We start from the raw sequence: 19,713 nt of genomic DNA, 5'->3' as shown, positions 1-19,713 counted from the left end.
CTACTCAACATTACGTGGACTTCTTATCTCTCTCTTTTTTTTTTTTTTTTTTTTTTTTACTATTCACTTTTTACTATTCATTTTTTTTTTAAACCTTCAAAATTTATAATTTTTCCTATAATGAATAGTTATCCTAATGTCACATGTTTATTATTATTATTATAATTTTCTTTATATTTTCTATCTTTAATATCATTACTACTATTTATGAAAATTTTTCCTAGACTTTACACACTAATTACAAGTTCATTTCAAAACTTATAAATAAATGTCAAAAATAAAAAAATATATGATTACATTTATTATTATGAATTTAAAATTTTAGTTGTTAGAGTTTGTTTAATAGATACATCTAAATGGTTGTAACATAAACAAGAAAGAATTTTAAAGGAACTCGAAGTATAGTGTAAATAAGTGTTTTGAGAAGATTTCACACTCCAAACATTTTATAAATTTTAAAACATACAATGTAAATATACAGAGTATAAGTACTTTTTGACACTAATATACCAATTGACAAATTTCTGTAAGTAATACTTTGAAATTTTGTAATCTAGCAATAAATTTTGAAATAAAATTAATCAATAAAAACATTAAACAGACTAAAAGCTAGTATAAGTAGGCTTATCTTTCATACCAGAATATTGCTGCTGGTTATTTAACCTTATTTTGATGGTGACCACTAGCTGAAGTAGGTAGGATTTGAATTTATTTATTCTTTTACCTACTTGTGCTGCATTGATTTCTAAACTGCTACTCTCGAGAAAAGAGAAAAGATGGAGAAGAAAATTATCCTCTGATGATTAAAAACTAATTAAGTCAGTTTGAATACGGAACTCTCCGATTTTGGGTGGGAGGACAAACTCGTAGCGTTAAATTGTTTGTTATCAATTGGCGGTGAAAACACATAATGTGTTTACTTTTTTTTTCCTTCTTCTTCTTGATAACAGAAAATACTAAAATTAATATTATTGTAATTATAAAAGTAAATTTAAATAATTTTTTATAAATTACTATTTTTAGATTATTTTTTTTAAATCACCCTGGACTATTATTATATTTTAAAATGAATTTAGTTTAACTTTATTTTTGTTTTGAGTTTAAGTGCAGCATTGGATTTTCCTGATTTAAGGAAATAAAAATAACTCATGCTATAGTTTAAAAAAAAGTTAAAAGGAAATGTTTTTAAAAGAATAAAAAATGATTATCGTTTATTCAAGATACTAAAAACATATTAAACGTTTATTCTCTATTTTTTTATGTTATTTCAGAAAATTATCCCAACCACACCTCCAGATGACCACAATCAATGGATTTTAGACCCATCCATGTGACATTAACTTTGATCCATTCAATTATTAGCACCAAAAATCATATCATGATCCACTGTTAAACTTATTTCAATTCAACAAAATATCCCAATATTATCTCTCTTTAATAGTTCAAACTTCAGTAATTGAACATTTTCTTATGATAAACTAAACGGTAGCAAACAATTATAAAATAATTTATACGTAAATTAATTTTATTTTGGATTTTATAATTTTCTTTTCATTTTCCTATAACTCAAAAATATCAAACGAAATTTTAGAATATATATATATATAAAAGAAGTAATTTGGGAAGGTCGATTGACTAGTGAGTGAGTGTACAAATAACTAACCCAACCGAACAGGGAAATCAATACAGTAGTAAATAATGAATAATAATGCAAAAAATTAATCCAAATAAAAAGAATATATTAATGCATGAACCCGAATCCACCGCCTTTGAGTTGTGAGTCTCTTTCAGTCACAGCACAGAGGAAGAGCACACTGCACAGATCTGGGTGGTGACTGAAGGGATCTACCCTCTTTCATTTCTCATCACTATTGTTGGGTAAGCCCTTTTCCTAATTTTCCCTTTTACCCATTTTGCTTCTCATGCACTCTATGTGGTACAAGATCACACCTTTAATCATCAACTTAGCCTTTATCATTGTTCTTTCTTTACTACCTGCACAGCTATATCACTCACTCAATTCGATCTGTTTCGTACTTGTACTCCATTTTAAGTTAACCCCCTTTTTTGGGTTTAGTTCCACTGGATCGATTTGCTTTTATTTGTTGATGCTTCATTGTTTATGTTCTGAAACGGGTGTTGTCTATTTGAGCTTAAGCTTAGTGTATTCAGTCCTTAGAAGCATAGTTTTCTTAATGTATTGGAGCTTTTTGGAATCAATTATGTTATGACTGATGTGTTTGTTAAGTAGAACTATCAACTTCCCACGTTTAGAAAGTGATATGAAACTTTAAGAAAGGAGTTTTGCCGTACTGAGTTTGATGGGATTGTTAGGCGAATTTTTCTGTGTGTAACTTTGGTACTTGACACTGCAGAATACACTTTTTTTCTTATGGTCACTGCATTGGTTTAATTGGAAAACTGTTGAGATATGCACAAGATTCTTGTTGCAAGTGTATTGCATCTTGATCGTATTAATAAATGACCATGCCATGTGGAGCCTTTTAGCATTTGTTATGCATTTTGTATTATTTATTTCTCAACTAAAGCTAAATGGGTGGCCTTGGCTTCAAGAAAAGTTTATCCCTTGGAGAAAGCAGCATAGGTAGCAGATACTTACAACTTATTTGAAACACACAACCGAGCTTGTTTCCATAACTTGTGGCAGGTCTGAAGTCTCATTGCCGTTATCATGTCAAGGAGGCCAGGAAATCCTTCACGTCGGTTAGCTGATGATGGAAGTATACCATTTGTGGCATCTATCCAGTCCAAATCTCAAAACTCTCCCCTCTTATCTATTGGGCTTGTGATTGTGGTATGTTTTCTTTCAAATATGTATCTTAATATGGAAATAGTCTGATTTCATTTCATTTTATTTGCAATTTTTCTGTTTGATATACCATGAGTGCCCCAATGCCGATCCTGCTTCTGTGGTATTTTCCACTTCTTATTCCCCTGTACCTACATCAATATACAGTTTTCTCAATTTACTATATTCGTCAGCTTGGTGTCAACACATTGTATTTGATAAGTTGACATTTATAAATTTTCAGGGTGCAATCTTCTTGATTGGTTATTTTTACAGCAGTTCAGGTTTGTACTCTGTCACCAATCTGGTCAATTGAAGCCTGGAGAAATAATAAAAGGATTTTGAATCTTTCGTCCTCCAAATGTTGTGTTTCAAATGCCAAGCGACCTACCAGAGTGAACTTTTGATTTTGGATGCAGTCATTTAGACCTGATTACTGTACAACTTCCTTGGGTTTGTTAAGTTTGGATCGTGACATTTTGGTCATTAAGAAAAATGTGGTTAAGGAGCGGTTGATCTAACATTGCAACTGATGTACAACATGGAGTATAAATGTAATAAGTTGCCCAAGCGGTAGCAGAGAGCTAGAGGAAAAATATGAAGAGATTTGTGGAGGTCATGCTTTAAAAGTAAAAATTAAGAAAACTTCTTTGTAAACAGTCATATTTGGAAATAATTTTGAGGTAGGTAAAAGGGCACACTAGTCAAGTTTAGAAGAGAACACAAATTTTCTTCTGAAGTGTGCTAATTTCTTGATATCCATCAGATTCGGTGAATTAGTCAAATTCATTAAGGGAACTGATTTAATACCTCTTTCACCGTTTAAAATGAAGTGAAGAGCTTTAATGTCGGTTCAGTCTTCATTGTAAACTAAACAAATACAAGTTCGTTCAGCATGTTGATTCACACATATTATACCATCCTCATGGATCCTAGTCATCCTCTCACTGATCATTTTGTCAACTCAATTATGAATTTTAGCTAGATTTTTTTTTTTTGTAAATTAGAAAGAAAAGTGGCTAACATCACTGAATAAACTAACAAGAAGATATATTCTGTTTCATGAACTTTTGCGCTTTGTATAAAATTCTATTGATACTGATGTTTTTTGTTTGTTTGGTCACACGGCAGGTGGAACTAGTAGTGATATTAAAGATTTTAGTAAACTTGAAGGTAAAAACTAACTTTATCCTGTTTTATGATTGAAAATGTTCTACTCACATAGATTTTTCCATGTAAGGCGGCTTAGCATGTTTATATGAAACTGAGGTAAATAATGTTTGAAATGATTCATTTCCTTTAATTTAAATAGTCCTTTGTGTGTTTCCTTATATTTTTCAATTCATTTGTGTCTCCTTTTATTTATTTCAATTCATTTTTATGTCTCTCTAAAACATGCACATCTTTATTTTTGACCTTGTGGTTTCATTCCATAGCTTGCTCTTGATTGAGGTTGGATAGTTTGGTTTAAAACTAGAAAGTTGTTGTTTGTTTTGGTATCATTATTGACATACAAGTATAGAACTATAGATAGGACTATCAGATTATGCATCATAGTTTACCTTCAGATATTCAATCTGTTAATAACTTGTACTGTTTTTTCGGAAACATCCTCAATTATCCCTTCCGTAACTTTGTATCCATTTTCATGTTCTAAAATCTATATGGTGAAATTAATAATTGTTTTCTATTTTCTGTTTTCAAATCTTATCAACTAGAATAGTTTTATTAATCATGTTTATAATATCTGTCTATACCAATGGAATAACTTGATGCTCAAACATAAGAAATTGCGACTGTTTGGGCTTTACCAAGAACTATTTTGATCAGATCAATACTGGAACTTTAAAGGCCTTGCAGTTTTGCAGTGGTTGTTCGTTGCCAGTAAGGTCAAGCATAGAAATGGGCCTTGTGGTTTGGCTGACTGGATTGAGGTAGTGTCTATCATCAGAAAGAGAAAAGTGGATAATATATAAATGCGAGTCTTGTCAGCATTGAGAAAAGCCAACAAAGAGCAAGTGGCAAGAATTTTTGTTTTTCCCGTTTCCAATAAAAGATAGAAATTACTTTCAACATATATTTTTTCTCTCTCAAACTCAATTAAACTAATTTTGTTGAAATTTTCTATATTTAACGAAAATGGGAACAAAAAATGCAGAAACCAAATAGACTCTTACATTATTGCCATAAACGTGTGAGAAAATAAAGACTTGACTAGTTGATGATACTTTATTATATCTTATGGCTGGTTTTACTCTCTTACTGGGAGTTATATGATTCTGGCGGTATCATAATGGGAAAGTTAGACATTATCAACATCTTTTTGTACTTTAAGTATGTGCTCATTCATTGACATTTAGTATATAGAATTGTAGATTTCAAATTTTGAGCAATTCTTTCCAATTCAAAAACCTATGGTGTGCATATGCAGGTGGTGCATCATGCTCATCAGAAGTTCTACAGGCATTGCCCGTTTTGAAGAAAGCGTATGGTGACAGCATGCATAAGGTTTTGCATGTTGGCCCTGACTCTTGTCTTGTGGTATCTAGTTTGTTAGAAGAAGAGGATACTGAAGCTTGGGGAATAGAACCTTATGAGTTAGATGATGTTGGTGCGAAGTGTAAAAGTCTTGTACGCAAGGGCATTGTGCGAGTGGCTGATATAAAGTTTCCTCTACCTTATCGAGCAAAGTCATTTTCTCTGGTCCTTGTGTCAGATGCATTGGATTACTTATCTCCAAAATACCTGAATAAAACCCTGCCTGAGTTGGCAAGGGTATCTGCTGATGGCGTTGTTATCTTTGCAGGTACATTGAAACTTAATATAGAACTGGATTTTTCTTAGGCATTTGTTTCTGCATATTATTTGGCTGATAAGGGTCATATTTGTCAAAACCTAAGCTATTCAAGTCATGATAAACTGATGACCTTTCAAGTTTTTTGTTGTCTTCAAATCATGCTCTTTTACTTTCATCATTCACAAGAAAACAACTCATGTTGGCTGTGATAGAAAATTGAGTATCAATTCACTTCTGATCTTTTTCTTCTGAATCTCATTTTCATGTATAGGTTATCCAGGTCAGCAGAGAACCAGGGGTGAAGTGGCCAAATTTGGTCGTCCAGTAAGTGACTTTATTTTATTGAACTTGATGCTTTCTTGACAAGATAGGAATTTAGGCTAATGACTGATCTTCACCATCAACTTGATTGCAAACTTGCCCATTCTGCATTTTTTTTGCGTACTACATACGAGAAATCTATTGGTGCTGGTTAGTTAGTATAAATTACCAGATGGAAAGGGTTACAAAGATGATTTTAGTAGAGGACAAAAAAGAAAGTACAGAGAGGACATAGAAAATTGTTGTCCTAGATTGAAGTAAAGGAACCTGAGATGAGTAGACAGGGAATGACAAATTGCCATAATGCATTAGGAAATCTTAAAAATAATTAATATTTTTGTTTTAATTATGTTTTTAGTCTCTGAAATTCAGAATAAATCTAGTTCTCTGAATTTTGGTTTTTTGCAAAACTTAGAAAAAAAATTATTGGTCAGTACTACAGTTTTAAAAATATAGGCAAAGAACTAAGCATATTGCACATGTCACGGTAAATAGGGTAGTTATTGACTAGTGTTAGGTATTATTACCCAAAACATTGTTATTAATTCAGATTTTCCCCTTTTGGTTGTTGTTATGAAGGCCAAATTGCGCAGTTCCTCTTGGTGGATAAGATTTTTTGTTCAGACTGGTTTAGATGAAAATGAAACTGCTGGAAAGAAGTTTGAACAGGCTTCAGTGAAGAAGGCATACAAACCAGCATGCCAAGTTTTTCACCTCAAATCATTACCTTGAAACTTCACTCTCTTATTTTTATACTTCACTTAATTAATGCTTACAAGCTATGCTTTTGAGATGACCATCTTTAGCACCCGAAGGGTAAAGTTCCATACATTATTCTGTTAAATTATAGTCCCATGGTGACCACATATGTTAGATTCAATTATTATGTATTTTATTGCCAACCCATTGTAAACTATTTTTGTCTTCATAGTGTTCCACATGTTTTCTGTTGACAAATGATATTTGTTTCTTCAGTAAAGTACGTACTGTTTAGGAAACTCACTGATTTGACGCATTTATGGCTAACACAGATAGTTTTCTTTATTACCAAAAGTTTTATTATTTTATTCTTCTATAATATGTGACGGGATAACCATATTTGTTTCTCTTTTCAGCAAAATTTCTCTGTATCTAAGTTTTTTTATGCAGAATTTGTTGTCACCGAAGGTTTACGACCAACTTTGTAGTTTATAGATCACAAAATTTATATATGATTAAAATAGTAATGTTGATTTTTTTATTATCTGTATATATTAATATATATAATTTTAAAATAGTCGAGAAAAGGAGAAACAACTCCATGTAAATAAAATATTTTAGTTCTTAATACATTGTGTATGTGAACTTTATCTTAATTTCTCTTACCTTAAATGATATCCAAATTAATCATCGCCTTAAAAAAAGTTATATGATATTCAACAAATCTTGAAGATAATATCATAAAAATTTATATGATATTATATGCACTAAATATATTGAAATTTTTATGAGATATTTAAAGCTTAATTGATAACTATTTGTATTTCAGCTTCATTGCATTCTGGTGTGTCGTATCGAGAATGAAGATTGATACAATACAACATGTTAATATAATATAACCTCAAAGATAAAGTATAGTCGAAAAGCAAACAGAGAAGAAGAAAGTTCAGTGCACATGTGACATTTCACACCAAATTTTGATGCTGTAAGAGTTCCGAAATTTATGGTGTTGGGTTGGGTCCTCTCCTCATATCACTGCGAGATTCCTAACATGTGAACTTATCAATTATGAAAGAAAGATATAAAGTAACACACGTTTAAATTCATTTAACATATTATGATAATAAAATAATTACAAAAAAATAATTTTTTATATTTTTTAAAAATAAAACATAAAATAAAAAATAATATTAAATAAACGTAAAATATTTATGTATCAAAATATTATTTTGTAAATACAGATATATTTAGTGATATCGTCACTGATTGTGATGTTTTTTCACCCATATTTTTCAATAATAGTTTGCTCACATGCATCACTTTACTGTTAAACGATTGCTTCAATAAATAAGCAAAAAATATAATATCATTGTTAAGAAATTCAAAATGTAGTCACGCAACAAGTTTCTCTTTTTTTTAATCTGATTAAATTTATTGAGTTCTATGCTATACACATAATGGAAAACGATCATGTTTGCTTACAACATTTTCAAACAATTAAGATCACATAAAGCATTCATTTCGATTCTTATTTTCTGTAAAATTGTATTCGTGCGGCACTCATGTTATAACAAAGACAAGAGAACAGATTAAATAAAAATATTTTTAAATTTAGCAATATATTTAAAATTAATTAAGGAAATATACTTACTTTTCATTTCCTGAAATCATTCTATTCTATTTATTAAAAAAAAAAAATTGTACTGGTGAGGTTTTAGCTACCCAGCTGAAAAAAATTATACTGAAAATAATAATTTTTGGGAATCATAACTATAAACTTAGTTTATGTTCCCTGTGTATTAAATTTATAACTTTTTTTAATAAAATTTTTGTAACTTTATATTTCGAAATAAATAGTTATAGCTCAATCAAACATTTTAAAAAAGAAACAATTAGGTATACGTCAAAGCAAAAACCAATAAAACATTCTGCTACATAAAGAACCTTTTTAAATAATTCTTTTATATATATATATATATATATATATATATATATTTATTTAAGAATATTATAGTGAAAGTAAAAAGATCATAACAGTAATTATTAGAATTGTAATTTAACATATTGCTTTTCCCCCAAATAGGACTTTATAATTAGACAATAGAGTAAATATATGTAATCTAAATAATCAGTAAAGAAATGACAGACACAGTGGAATCCAGGCAAAAGTGATAAGTATGGTATATATAATGTTAGTGACAATAAAGAATACTAATCTTTTTACTTTCATACTTTACTTTTTTACATAAGCCATACAGAATCACACGCGCGTTTTGTTTATATTCGGTGTTTATCTTTTCAGGTTTTCCCTTTTTACTTTTTCAGCTAATTTCTTTTATTATTTTTATCATAAATTAGAAAAGATCAATTAAAAATATATATTTTGATATACATAAATTTTAACATTTATTTAATACTTCTTTTTATTTTTTATTTTTAAATATAAAAATTTATTTTTTATGATATTTTATTTTTATACTGTATGTCAAATAGATATTGTATATCAAATAAATCTAGAAGTATGTATGTTATTCTAACATTACTTAATCAATTAATACTCATATATTCATACATACCCATATAATTTTGATTTGTACTGATATTTACTTTATTTTATATAAACTTGTATAATATTTTTAGAGTGATAAATATTTTAAGATATTTCCACCCATATTTTCATTCTTAAATAAAAATGTTGTACAGTGATATAATAATACTGTGAATAAATGTGGTTTTTTTTATGATCGTAATAATAAGATGAAACACTTCACATTCGTTTTAAAAAAATAAAATATCTTAAAAAAAATAAATTTTTGTATTTTATTTAAAAAAAATAAGAAGAAAAGATATCACATAAATATAAAATAATTGTTTGTATTAAAATATCATTTGTTCTCTTTTTAACTCTATATAGTAAGTGGGGAAAATTTATTAACTCTATATCGTAAATGAGAAAAATTTATTGAAACTGTTTTTTATTATCTGAGTAAGTATTTAACTCGAGTTAGTTTAATCGGGTTAATTATTAAAAAACATTATTTTGTTTTGGTTTGTGTGGCCTGAAGTGCTCCACTCTACTATAAATAGCTACTTTAAACAACACCTCCGTCAGTCACATTCATTCTCCAAAACAAAGAACAAAAGAAGAGAGAGAAACAATAATGATGTCCCCATGGCATGTGATCGTAGCGATTGTTCTTTTGCTATGTGCAACAAGACTGACCCTGGCTCAGAACACTCCTCAAGACTATCTTGAGGTGCACAACCAGGCTCGAGCGGAGGTTGGCGTTGGTCCACTGTCGTGGAACCACACCCTTCGAGCCTATGCTCAAAGGTATGCGAATGAGAGGATCCCTGACTGCAACCTTGAGCACTCTATGGGACCCTATGGCGAGAATCTTGCAGAAGGGTACCGCGAAATGAAGGGTTCGGATGCTGTGAAATTCTGGCTCACTGAGAAGCCTGACTATGACTACGGTTCCAATCGTTGTGTTCACGATGAGTGTGGGCATTATACTCAGATTGTGTGGCGCAATTCTATTCATCTCGGGTGTGCAAGAGCTAAGTGTAACAATGGTTGGATGTTTGTCATCTGCAGCTATTCTCCACCAGGAAACTATGAAGGAGAACGACCTTATTGATTGATTCTCTTTCTTATCAATATGTGCTACCTCGTAGAGTGTCCTGTTTTTATGTCTTTGTTTGGAAATCACCATGTGTAATATTCAAATATATGAAGACATTTATCAGTACAAGTACAACCGTAATTAATTAGTTTTTTATATTTGCTGTTATACTTGTTATTTGCTTGTTTTTGTTGCTTTAAAGTAGGTTGATGACATTGCTTTTCAAATATTTGATTCATGGGGTATGATGCAAGGAGCATTTATCAGAGAAACAATCACTTGCATTCAAGTGGCACAAATTTGATGCATGATTAAAATATGGTTTCCACTTAACAAAATTATCTTATTTTTAATTTTTCTCTTTTTACAAATATAAAAATTAATTTTTTAATAATAAAAATATTCTTAAAAGTATGTTGTCATGTCAACTGATGCAACTCATGTGAAAAAAATTGACAGTATTAAACATTAATCATTAATGGCAGCATCTGTTTTGGACAGTTATATATCAATTTTGTAATTTTGTAACTGTTGTTAACTATACATGCCGGAAATAAATGACAATGGCAGAAAAGACATCAGACCGTTGAAAGTAAGAAAATATTCAAAATTACTCACCAACTTTTTATTTAGTTGTCTTTTGCGGGTCCAAAATGCTCATGTAAGATGGTTTTTTCAAAGGTATGCAGTGGGGGTTATAAGATTTACAAGACTTTTCTACTGCCATATAATAATATGATATAAAAAATTTAAAGTAATGATATTTTTTAAACTTTAGAAACATATATTTATATTAACAATCAAATAAAATATTAATAAAAAACTAAATCAAATTAAGATATTATAAAATGAAAATTTTGAATGCTCTTTTAAAAAGAAATTAGAATTAATTAAGTCGTGGTTCACCATTCTATCTTAAAATAAATATTTGATTGTGGAATTTCTGAAGATATTTTCTTATGTAATTATTTTTTTAAAATGAGAATAATATTACATATAACTTATTATTTTTATTTATCATGGTGTAATGAAAATTCTAAAATTATATTTGTTTACTAATATTTTTGTTAATATTTTTTTATTAATATTTGTTTTTTTTTTCAAAAATAACCTTAAACGAAACTTAAAAATATAGAGCAATAAATAAAACAAGACAAAATAATGTAATGAATGTCATAGGATGAAGATGATGGAAAAATATTAATGTAAAGATAATATTCACAATAAAACATTGAATGGTTGTATTAATTTTGTTTTACCAGTATTTATTAACATGATTGACTTGTAAAATAATGGTTTTATTATTATTGCAACTTTCAAATTATTCCTACTTCTTTTTATTATTATTACTTCTTTTTTATTTTATCTTCTGAAACATCAATTTTCTACCATGCTTAATAGATAGAGTCTTAATGATAATTTAATTATTATTTTTATTTTCTAAAACGTTTTTGAAATTATATATTTTAAAATAGACAATACTTTATATATATATATATATATATATATATATATATATATATATATATATATANATATATATATATATATATATATATATATATATATATATATATACATTGATTAATTCTAAATGATGTTATTTCATAAATTTGAAATCGAAACACATCTCATTATATGATTGATTTATTTAATGGAATGTTTTATTTATATTTTATGGATACCGACGTTTTATATAAGAAAGTTAGAGTGATGCCAAAATTTGTTCACGGATCACTTTTGTGTGAAGCAAACACATATTCCATTTCATTTTCTTTACGGACGCCTCACAAACCAACCCTATCATTCAGTTTACCATACTACAACTTTTCAATACCACATATTTTTTTCAACATTCTATTTTTTAAACATTAGTCACATATGTTAGTCTTTAGTATCCAAACTCAAAAGCCGGCTTTCGTAAACAATCAATTTTAAGTTTATTGTGAAATAAATGCTTCATATTGTCTTAATAATACATATTTGCTAAAAAATGTTTATATGGTATATGTTTAATTAAAACATTAGCTTAACTATGGAGTTATTATGAGTTAGGCTACCGAAAAGCAAATGTATTTGTTGATATGAGTAGTCAAATCAATTCCTTTAAGTTATTCTTCAACCGTACAGTCTCATACCTATACAGTCTCTAGATCCCTCTCATTCCGGTGTATGTTCGAATCGTCTATGTATCCCTTTCACTGGAAGTCCGTCAGGAGCCGCTCCTTGTCCGTGCCCCCTGCACCATGCCTCTTGCACCGGCAATCACTCCCCACCCTCGTCAATGCCCCGAGTGTCACATTGTGTGTGTCAGAAGATTGAAGGAGAAACACCCTATCATAAAGTCAGTTTTTCTAAATCAGTACATACTAGTGATTGATGTCTTGATTTGTATGGACTAACATACCTTTTAATATCTGTGGTATTAAACAAAGATATTTGAAAACTTTAATTAAAATTTAAAATTCTAAAATATTGTTTTTACACTAGGTGATGAAACTAAATCAACTTATAATGACGCTTCTAACTAGAGTATATATTATTAATTTTTCTGAATGGATTAATAAAAATTCCAAAACTAAATGGAACCGCAAAAGAATGGTGGGGCCCAGTGAGGTTAATCAGCAGAATTTACTGCTTAATTTGTGGTGGTGCAAGACTACCAAAAAGCATAAACAAAGACGATAAAAGAAAATAAACACAAGGGGAATTTTCAAACTGCTTTTTAAGGAAGCAACCAAAGCTTGCGGGGAAGTCTAAGATGTTTATTTTAAACTTTTTCTTAAAAGAATAACTTAAAATATTTATTATTTTCTTAATCATATATGATGTTATAAGATGATATTGATGAATACTAATAAAATTCAATTTAATTTCTTAAAATATTAAAATCCTATAAGCTTATTAAGAATAGTATAGAAACTTATAATCCTAAGAATATCCACATGCATAATTCATATAATGATCATAAGATCTTCCCGTTATAGTATACTAATATGACATTAAAAAAAAAAAAAAACTCAAGTTTTAAATAATACCCTGAATTATAAAAATAAAATATTGTTTTTCTTTTGTATTAAAAATATATAATTTAGTGTGTATCTTACTAAAGCTTTGCATTGAAGTAAAAATTAAAAAAAGGTGTTAAAAGTGATGTGGTATATAGAACCAATAAATACTTTAAAACATTATATAATTGCCATTGTGATGCGATATAAGGTCACATATTTATATCTTATTTATTTTCTAGTAACTTAAATATCAATTTTTTTTTTTTTATATTTATCGTTTTTGTTTCCATGGATGTAGTATTGTAATCGACGTAATAAGATACTTTGCGCACTTGCTTAAGAAGATAGATTTGAGGAAGAACAATCCTCTTATCCCCTTATGAGTAAAGGGAATAAAGTAAAAAGATAATTCAACATAGATCATTTTACACAAATGTTTTTTTACTTTTAATTGAATTATTCATTGAATTTTAATTGTGATGAAATGCTTTTATTATTATTATTATTATTATTAATTGTATAAGGACCAAAAAAATAATCTAGAAGTAATATTGATTTTAAAGATAAATTAATTATTTTATTAATAAAAGGTGAATGCATGTAATTAAAATTTTTATTGATAAAGTTCATTTTATAAAAAATCATAATATCTCCAGAACTCTTTTCTAATATTCATCTACTTTTTTATAAAATTTTAACCCCTCTTTTCATCATTTTGAAGATAAAAAACATTTGATTAATTTAATAAAATTCTATTCAAACATTTTATTAGAGTAAAAAACAAAATAAGTTTACTTTTTTATCTTTTTTAGATTAACAAATATTTTTAGTTGCATGTGACCTGTGATTTAATATAGTTGATTTTAAATAGTTCAAAATAAGTATTTATTTGTTTGTAATCATAAAATCAATGATTTTTAAAAATATATTTATAATGTAAAAACTTTTTTTTTTCTAACGTGATTAAATCAACTATTCTATTGATATGATCTATTTTGAAGATCAATGTTTCTATCAAAAATTTAATTTTATATTTAATATTCAGAAAGTTAATGGAAGAAGATATACAACCATTCAATGAGTGCATTGTATTTTATAAATACTACAATCAGTATTAAATACAAATTTCTTATTTACACATATTTTAAAAAAACATATTATAAGGACTGCATAAATATCAATGTAATAAGTATTAATATAAAGTATTTGATTTTTTTGTTAAATGTCATTAGAGTTTATCAGATATTGTGAAGTTTAGGTTTCAAGTAAGGTTCAAGTATCCTTCAAAAACATATTAAAAATTTAGATCGCATTCTATAAATGTTGTATATTTAATAAATGCAATAAATAATATTAAATAAAAATATGTATGGATATATTTACAAAAATACCAAGTTATTAATGTGAAATGTCCCTTTATAATTAAGTAATAAATATAATTAATGTGAATATTTAATCATTTGTTAAGTATAAACAATTGTTGTAGTGGATTTTACAAAATTCATATTTTAATTAATGTTTTATTTAGTCATTCACATAAATATACATGTACTTAAGATAGCTATTTTTATTTTTATAATTGAATATTTAATGTAAATCTTATTTCTAAATGTTATGTCATATATTTAAAAAAAAAAATCTTATAATACCTGAGGATTGAAATTGAGTTAAACTTGACTATGAAATGAAGGTGTCTTTGTAATAAAGTTTATGATGAATTCAATCCTTTAAAAAAATAATTAAAAACAAAAGGTAGTTATTTACTATTTTAGTGATTCACACATGTTGATTTTGAAATTTGTATTAATCACTTGCAACTATTCTCCTCCTGGCAACTATATTGGCGAAAGACCATACTGACTTCCTCCATTATAGTTGTTGCAACCAACCATGCATTTCATATCTATTACATATTAAGACTATAAAGTATAACATCACTATCATTTATATAAATTTTCATTCTGTTAACAACGTCTATTATTAATAGAGTTTAGACATTAAATGGTCAGTATAAAAAATATGCTTAGTAATTACTTAATTTCGTTAAACTTTTTTTATTCCGTTAGGAAGACACTTTCATTGTTATTGAAAAGTAATAAAACTAATTAAAATTCAATATTTATATAAAACACAATTTATTTTTATTTTTTTATGTTCATAAACCTTCAAAATGAACTTAATGATATTGACGCAAGCAAGAATAAGATTTTATTAAAGTCACTTTACAAATATATTAACCCGAACACATGCGCATATGTATAATTAAATGTTTTTATTTATAATTAACAATTAATTATAGGTATTGACATATATATTAATAAAAGATTATTTATATCGTGATTTTATTGTTATAAAATGATGAATTAAATACTCGTGACGAGGTATCCAATAGATATTTGATATCTGAAAGTATTTAATGTTTACATTAGTAATAAATATCATATTACTTATATATGTGAGTATTTATTATTATAAAAAATTAGTATTAATTTATATTTTATATTTTTTATAATTTTATTTACATTTTATTTTAAAAATTTATAAAATATTTTTTCCAAATATTTATATATATTCATAAATTTTAAAATATTTGTAAGTATTATTTAAACTAATACCTAATCTAACAAGTCAATAACAAATAAATTATGTTTTTTACAAATCAAATAACAGTTAAACATTATCCATATGTAACTCAATCCATTACCATTCATGCAAATATATATATTCACTAATAAGTGTGAAAATTAGTTATTTTTACACTTAAAAAATGAGCTTAGTCTTGTAATTACATGTTGTTTCTCATTGAAAATTTGTAGTAGAAACTTGTGTAAACATTGTACGGGAAAATTTACATTATTTGAACTGGTGCCAGTCAATTTTCACTAAGTGCAAGACATCATTCGCATAACCAAAAGGAAGACTTTACGCATAGCACACCAACACTATATATGCATTGAGCGAATGACATCAGTTGAAGAATAGCAGTTGAGAAATTCGCTACATACACACTTGCGCGCTGAATGAATTAATTAAATAATGTTGGTTTAAAAGTCGTGACAGAAAGAGAGAAACTATCTTTTGACATATATATCAAAGCACAAAAAACATTAGAGAGATCAGGAAACGCTAAGGAAACTACTTCAAGGCATCCAAACAACATTGTATGCAAGGGATTGCAAAACTGCGTACGTCCTAGATTGCTAAGAGTAACTAAATCTTTCTTTTGTTGGAATTGAATGTAATGATTGACATTTAATGTAATCTTCCTGTTCAATATAATTGTGTTCATATGCTTTTCTTGTTTTAATTGTCATTATACGGAAGTATGGTGTATTTTATATATTCAAATTGTATTGGGAAGTAAATTTGATTATGAACATAAGAAAAGCAACCAAAAAGAACAATGCTAGGAATAGTTTCAATTCTTCTAGTCATTTATAAACATCAAATTTTAATGCAAGGATTATGTTTAATTACTTAAGGAATTAATGATTGAACATATATCTTTAGAACTTGTTTGAAGGGATTAAACCAATATACCGTGATGTTAATGTTTGAATGCAAATTATATTGTTCAAAAAAATTACTGTAATGTTAGTCATGAACTCAATTCCAACTATGCTTTCTTTCAACTTTTACATTCAAATTTTAATATTTTGTTTATTTCATTACTTTTAATTTATTTGAATCAAATTTTTATCGTTATTAAATTGATTTTGATAAATAATTAGTGTTAGATAACATAAGTCAATTTCCTTAAGAAAACGTTACTTTAAACTTATTTCACTATATTATTTAAAACGATTTAGTATATTGCTAAAAATATTAATTATCATTATATATAAAAATTTACAACTCTAAAAATATCCACATGCGTGGTGTGATCATATATAAAAATATATAATTCTAAGAATATCTAGATGCATTGTATGAGTCATATAATAGATCATACGACCTTTTCCGTTTTAATATACTAATGTGACATAAAAAATAAGACTGAGTTTTAAATAATATCTTGATTTATAAGAATAAAAAAATATTTTTTATTAAAAATATATAATTTTATTCGGTACTTTTAAAATATGATATTATAAACTCAATTTTCTATTCGAGTAATTAAACTCTATTTACGTTTGACTATTCTATTGTTTTTAATTATAATTAAAAATTCATTAACAATAAATATTTATTTCTCTGTAAAATATAATTTTGTTTATTAAATTTAATTACATTCAACTTAGTTGACTTTAGGTTTCAATTAGCGGTTCTAGATGATTCTGTAAGAAAGCTTGATACATCTGAGATTGTGGGGGAGCTAGAGACTAAGGCGTGTTTCATGTGACTAGTATTACGCGTGTCTAGGCCCACAAGAACACAAGTTATTGATATGAAATTTTCTTTTACAATTAAGTAATAAATATAATTAATGTAAATATTTAATAATTTATTAAATAAAGATTTAATGTGAGTCTTAAATTTTTAAATTTTATATTTTACGTTAACATAAAAAAATGTTATAATATTTGAGTACTGAAATTGATTATGAAGTGAAGATGTGTTTGTAATAAAGTTGAAGTTTCGATAAATGGTTACGATATGAACTAAATCCTTTAAACCCTATAAATACCTCACAACAGCCTCAATCTTATTCATCAAACACTTCCCTTTCAATATTAATTTCTGCAAAGCTGTGAAGAAATTAATACTATAACCAAACAAAAATGGGGTTGTGCATTAAGGTTTGGTTTTGTGTAGTGAGTGTGTTGGGGCTGGCAATGATGAGTGATCTTGCCAACGCTCAAGATTCACAGAGAGACTATCTGAATGGACACAACCCTGCACGATCAAATGTTGGTTTGAAAAATATAGTTTGGAATGATACAGTTGCTGCTTTTGCGCAAAAGTATGCTAATAAACGTAAAGATTGTCAACTGGTTCATTCAGACGGTGGTGGCATCTATGGAGGCACTTTCATCGGTTGCAACTATGATCCCCCTGGCAACTATGTTGGTCAAAGACCCTATTAATCATTTACTTCTCTAAATGTACCAGCTATCACTTTCCACTGCTTCTATATTTCCAATAAATCACTATAAAATGCAAGTACTGCATCCTGCATGAATTTAGGTCTCCACCTTAGTAAATTCATGTAGTAACTTGTGTTGAAATTATAATAAAATGTTGTTTCTCGTACTACTTTATAACTTTTGATGACTGTGTGCTTCTATAGTTGATTTTAGAAAAAAAAAATCTTCATTTGATAGTAAAAGTAAAATGGTCAAAATAAATAATTTTTTGTTTTTATAAAGAACGTGAAAAATATTTATATTTAGATCATAATAATAAATATACAAAAAGTTTCAATAATATGTTATAGGTAAATCTAAGACTGTCAATTAGAATAAGCGATACGCTATCTCTGATCCAACATCTCTTTTTGTCTTGAAAGCCCATAAATTGCATGTTGTTTTTCGTACACCTCTTATAATCAATATAAAATAGGGTAATATATGTTAATATATATATATTAATATTTCAGTAATGAATCAGTAAAATATACAAAAATATATATTGAATTTTTTTATTGAATTTAGAGAATATCAATACAAAAATAAATAATGAATCAGTAAAAAAAAAATATATGTATTATGATAAAATATTATTAAAAAAACTGTGTCAAAATATATATATATTTTTTATAAAATATATAGATTTATTATTTGTTACAAGTCCTTCGTATACACAGTAAAAATAAAAATACTAGATATAAAAATGAAACTAAAGGAATCTTAGCTCTATAGTCTTTTTTGAGGTGTATAAATTAATGGAATATCATAGAGTTTAGATATACAGACAATAATATCTCCTTCTTAAAGATAAAATGTAATTCATGAAATGATTTGTGGAAAAAGTTTTGAGATGAAAATGTTCATACGCATAGTATTGTTATAAATATAAAGGGGAAATTTCAAACATCCACAGCATTTTGAGAAGAGGACAGATAAAACGGTAGAAAAAAAAGGTTATAAATACAATGTGATGCGATGAAAAAAAGTAAAAAAGATATGTCTATTTGTAATTTACCTTTTACAACCGTGTTTTTAAAAATAAAATAAACATTTCTTGTGGTGCTTATGTGGTTCCACTATAATTGAGGAATGTCTTTGCTTATTTTTGTCCATTTTTATTTAAATTGAAATAATAATAAGAGTATTATTATTATATAGAGTACATGTTTGGTAAACGTCATCGACACCACGTCAGCAAGCTATCTAGTTTTGTGTCATCCACACACGATGTTATGGTTTTGAAAATTCTAAAGTAGATGAATTAAAAATATCAATATCCAATGTAGAAAATCAAATACACCTATTTTTGTTGTAATATTTTTGTACCCTGTTTAAGTACTAGATTTATTATTAAATTCTATTCTTAAATTTTTTTTACCTC

General features: G+C 27.2%; 3 protein-coding genes across 3 annotated transcripts; all 3 read left to right on the top strand.

Moving 5' to 3' along the window:
• The first annotated feature begins 1,723 nt into the window (after window positions 1-1,723).
• On the top strand, window positions 1,724-6,953 carry LOC106775927 (uncharacterized protein At3g49720). The gene is made up of 7 exons (XM_014663180.2): window positions 1,724-1,878; window positions 2,669-2,815; window positions 3,054-3,093; window positions 3,941-3,982; window positions 5,241-5,615; window positions 5,878-5,930; window positions 6,507-6,953. Exons 2-7 carry the CDS (start codon window positions 2,693-2,695, stop codon window positions 6,657-6,659), a joined length of 786 nt encoding a protein of 261 aa, XP_014518666.1. The 5' UTR covers window positions 1,724-1,878; window positions 2,669-2,692; the 3' UTR covers window positions 6,660-6,953.
• Window positions 6,954-9,742: 2,789 nt separating this feature from the next.
• On the top strand, window positions 9,743-10,422 carry LOC106775457 (basic form of pathogenesis-related protein 1). The gene has a single exon (XM_014662581.2). The coding sequence runs from the start codon at window positions 9,788-9,790 to the stop codon at window positions 10,265-10,267; it is 480 nt and encodes a 159-aa protein (XP_014518067.1). The 5' UTR covers window positions 9,743-9,787; the 3' UTR covers window positions 10,268-10,422.
• A 7,528-nt stretch (window positions 10,423-17,950) lies between these two features.
• Window positions 17,951-18,456, top strand: LOC106775458 (basic form of pathogenesis-related protein 1). Its single transcript, XM_014662582.2, has one exon. The coding sequence runs from the start codon at window positions 17,985-17,987 to the stop codon at window positions 18,288-18,290; it is 306 nt and encodes a 101-aa protein (XP_014518068.1). The 5' UTR covers window positions 17,951-17,984; the 3' UTR covers window positions 18,291-18,456.
• Window positions 18,457-19,713: the final 1,257 nt, after the last annotated feature.

This window comes from Vigna radiata, chromosome 10, assembly GCF_000741045.1.
Source record: "Vigna radiata var. radiata cultivar VC1973A chromosome 10, Vradiata_ver6, whole genome shotgun sequence".
NCBI lineage: Eukaryota > Viridiplantae > Streptophyta > Magnoliopsida > Fabales > Fabaceae > Vigna > Vigna radiata.
The sequence above is the reverse complement of the archived record's forward strand: the minus strand, read 5'-3'. Positions and strand labels throughout refer to the sequence as shown.

Coding starts and splice junctions, on each gene's coding strand:
- LOC106775458 (XM_014662582.2), top strand. CDS start 17,985: ATGGGGTTGTGCATTAAGGTTTGGTTTTGTGTAGTGAGTGTGTTGGGG.
- LOC106775457 (XM_014662581.2), top strand. CDS start 9,788: ATGATGTCCCCATGGCATGTGATCGTAGCGATTGTTCTTTTGCTATGT.
- LOC106775927 (XM_014663180.2), top strand. CDS start 2,693: ATGTCAAGGAGGCCAGGAAATCCTTCACGTCGGTTAGCTGATGATGGA. Junction 2,816..3,053: donor CTATTGGGCTTGTGATTGTG/GTATGTTTTCTT, acceptor ATAAATTTTCAG/GGTGCAATCTTCTTGATTGG. Junction 3,094..3,940: donor TTATTTTTACAGCAGTTCAG/GTTTGTACTCTG, acceptor GTCACACGGCAG/GTGGAACTAGTAGTGATATT.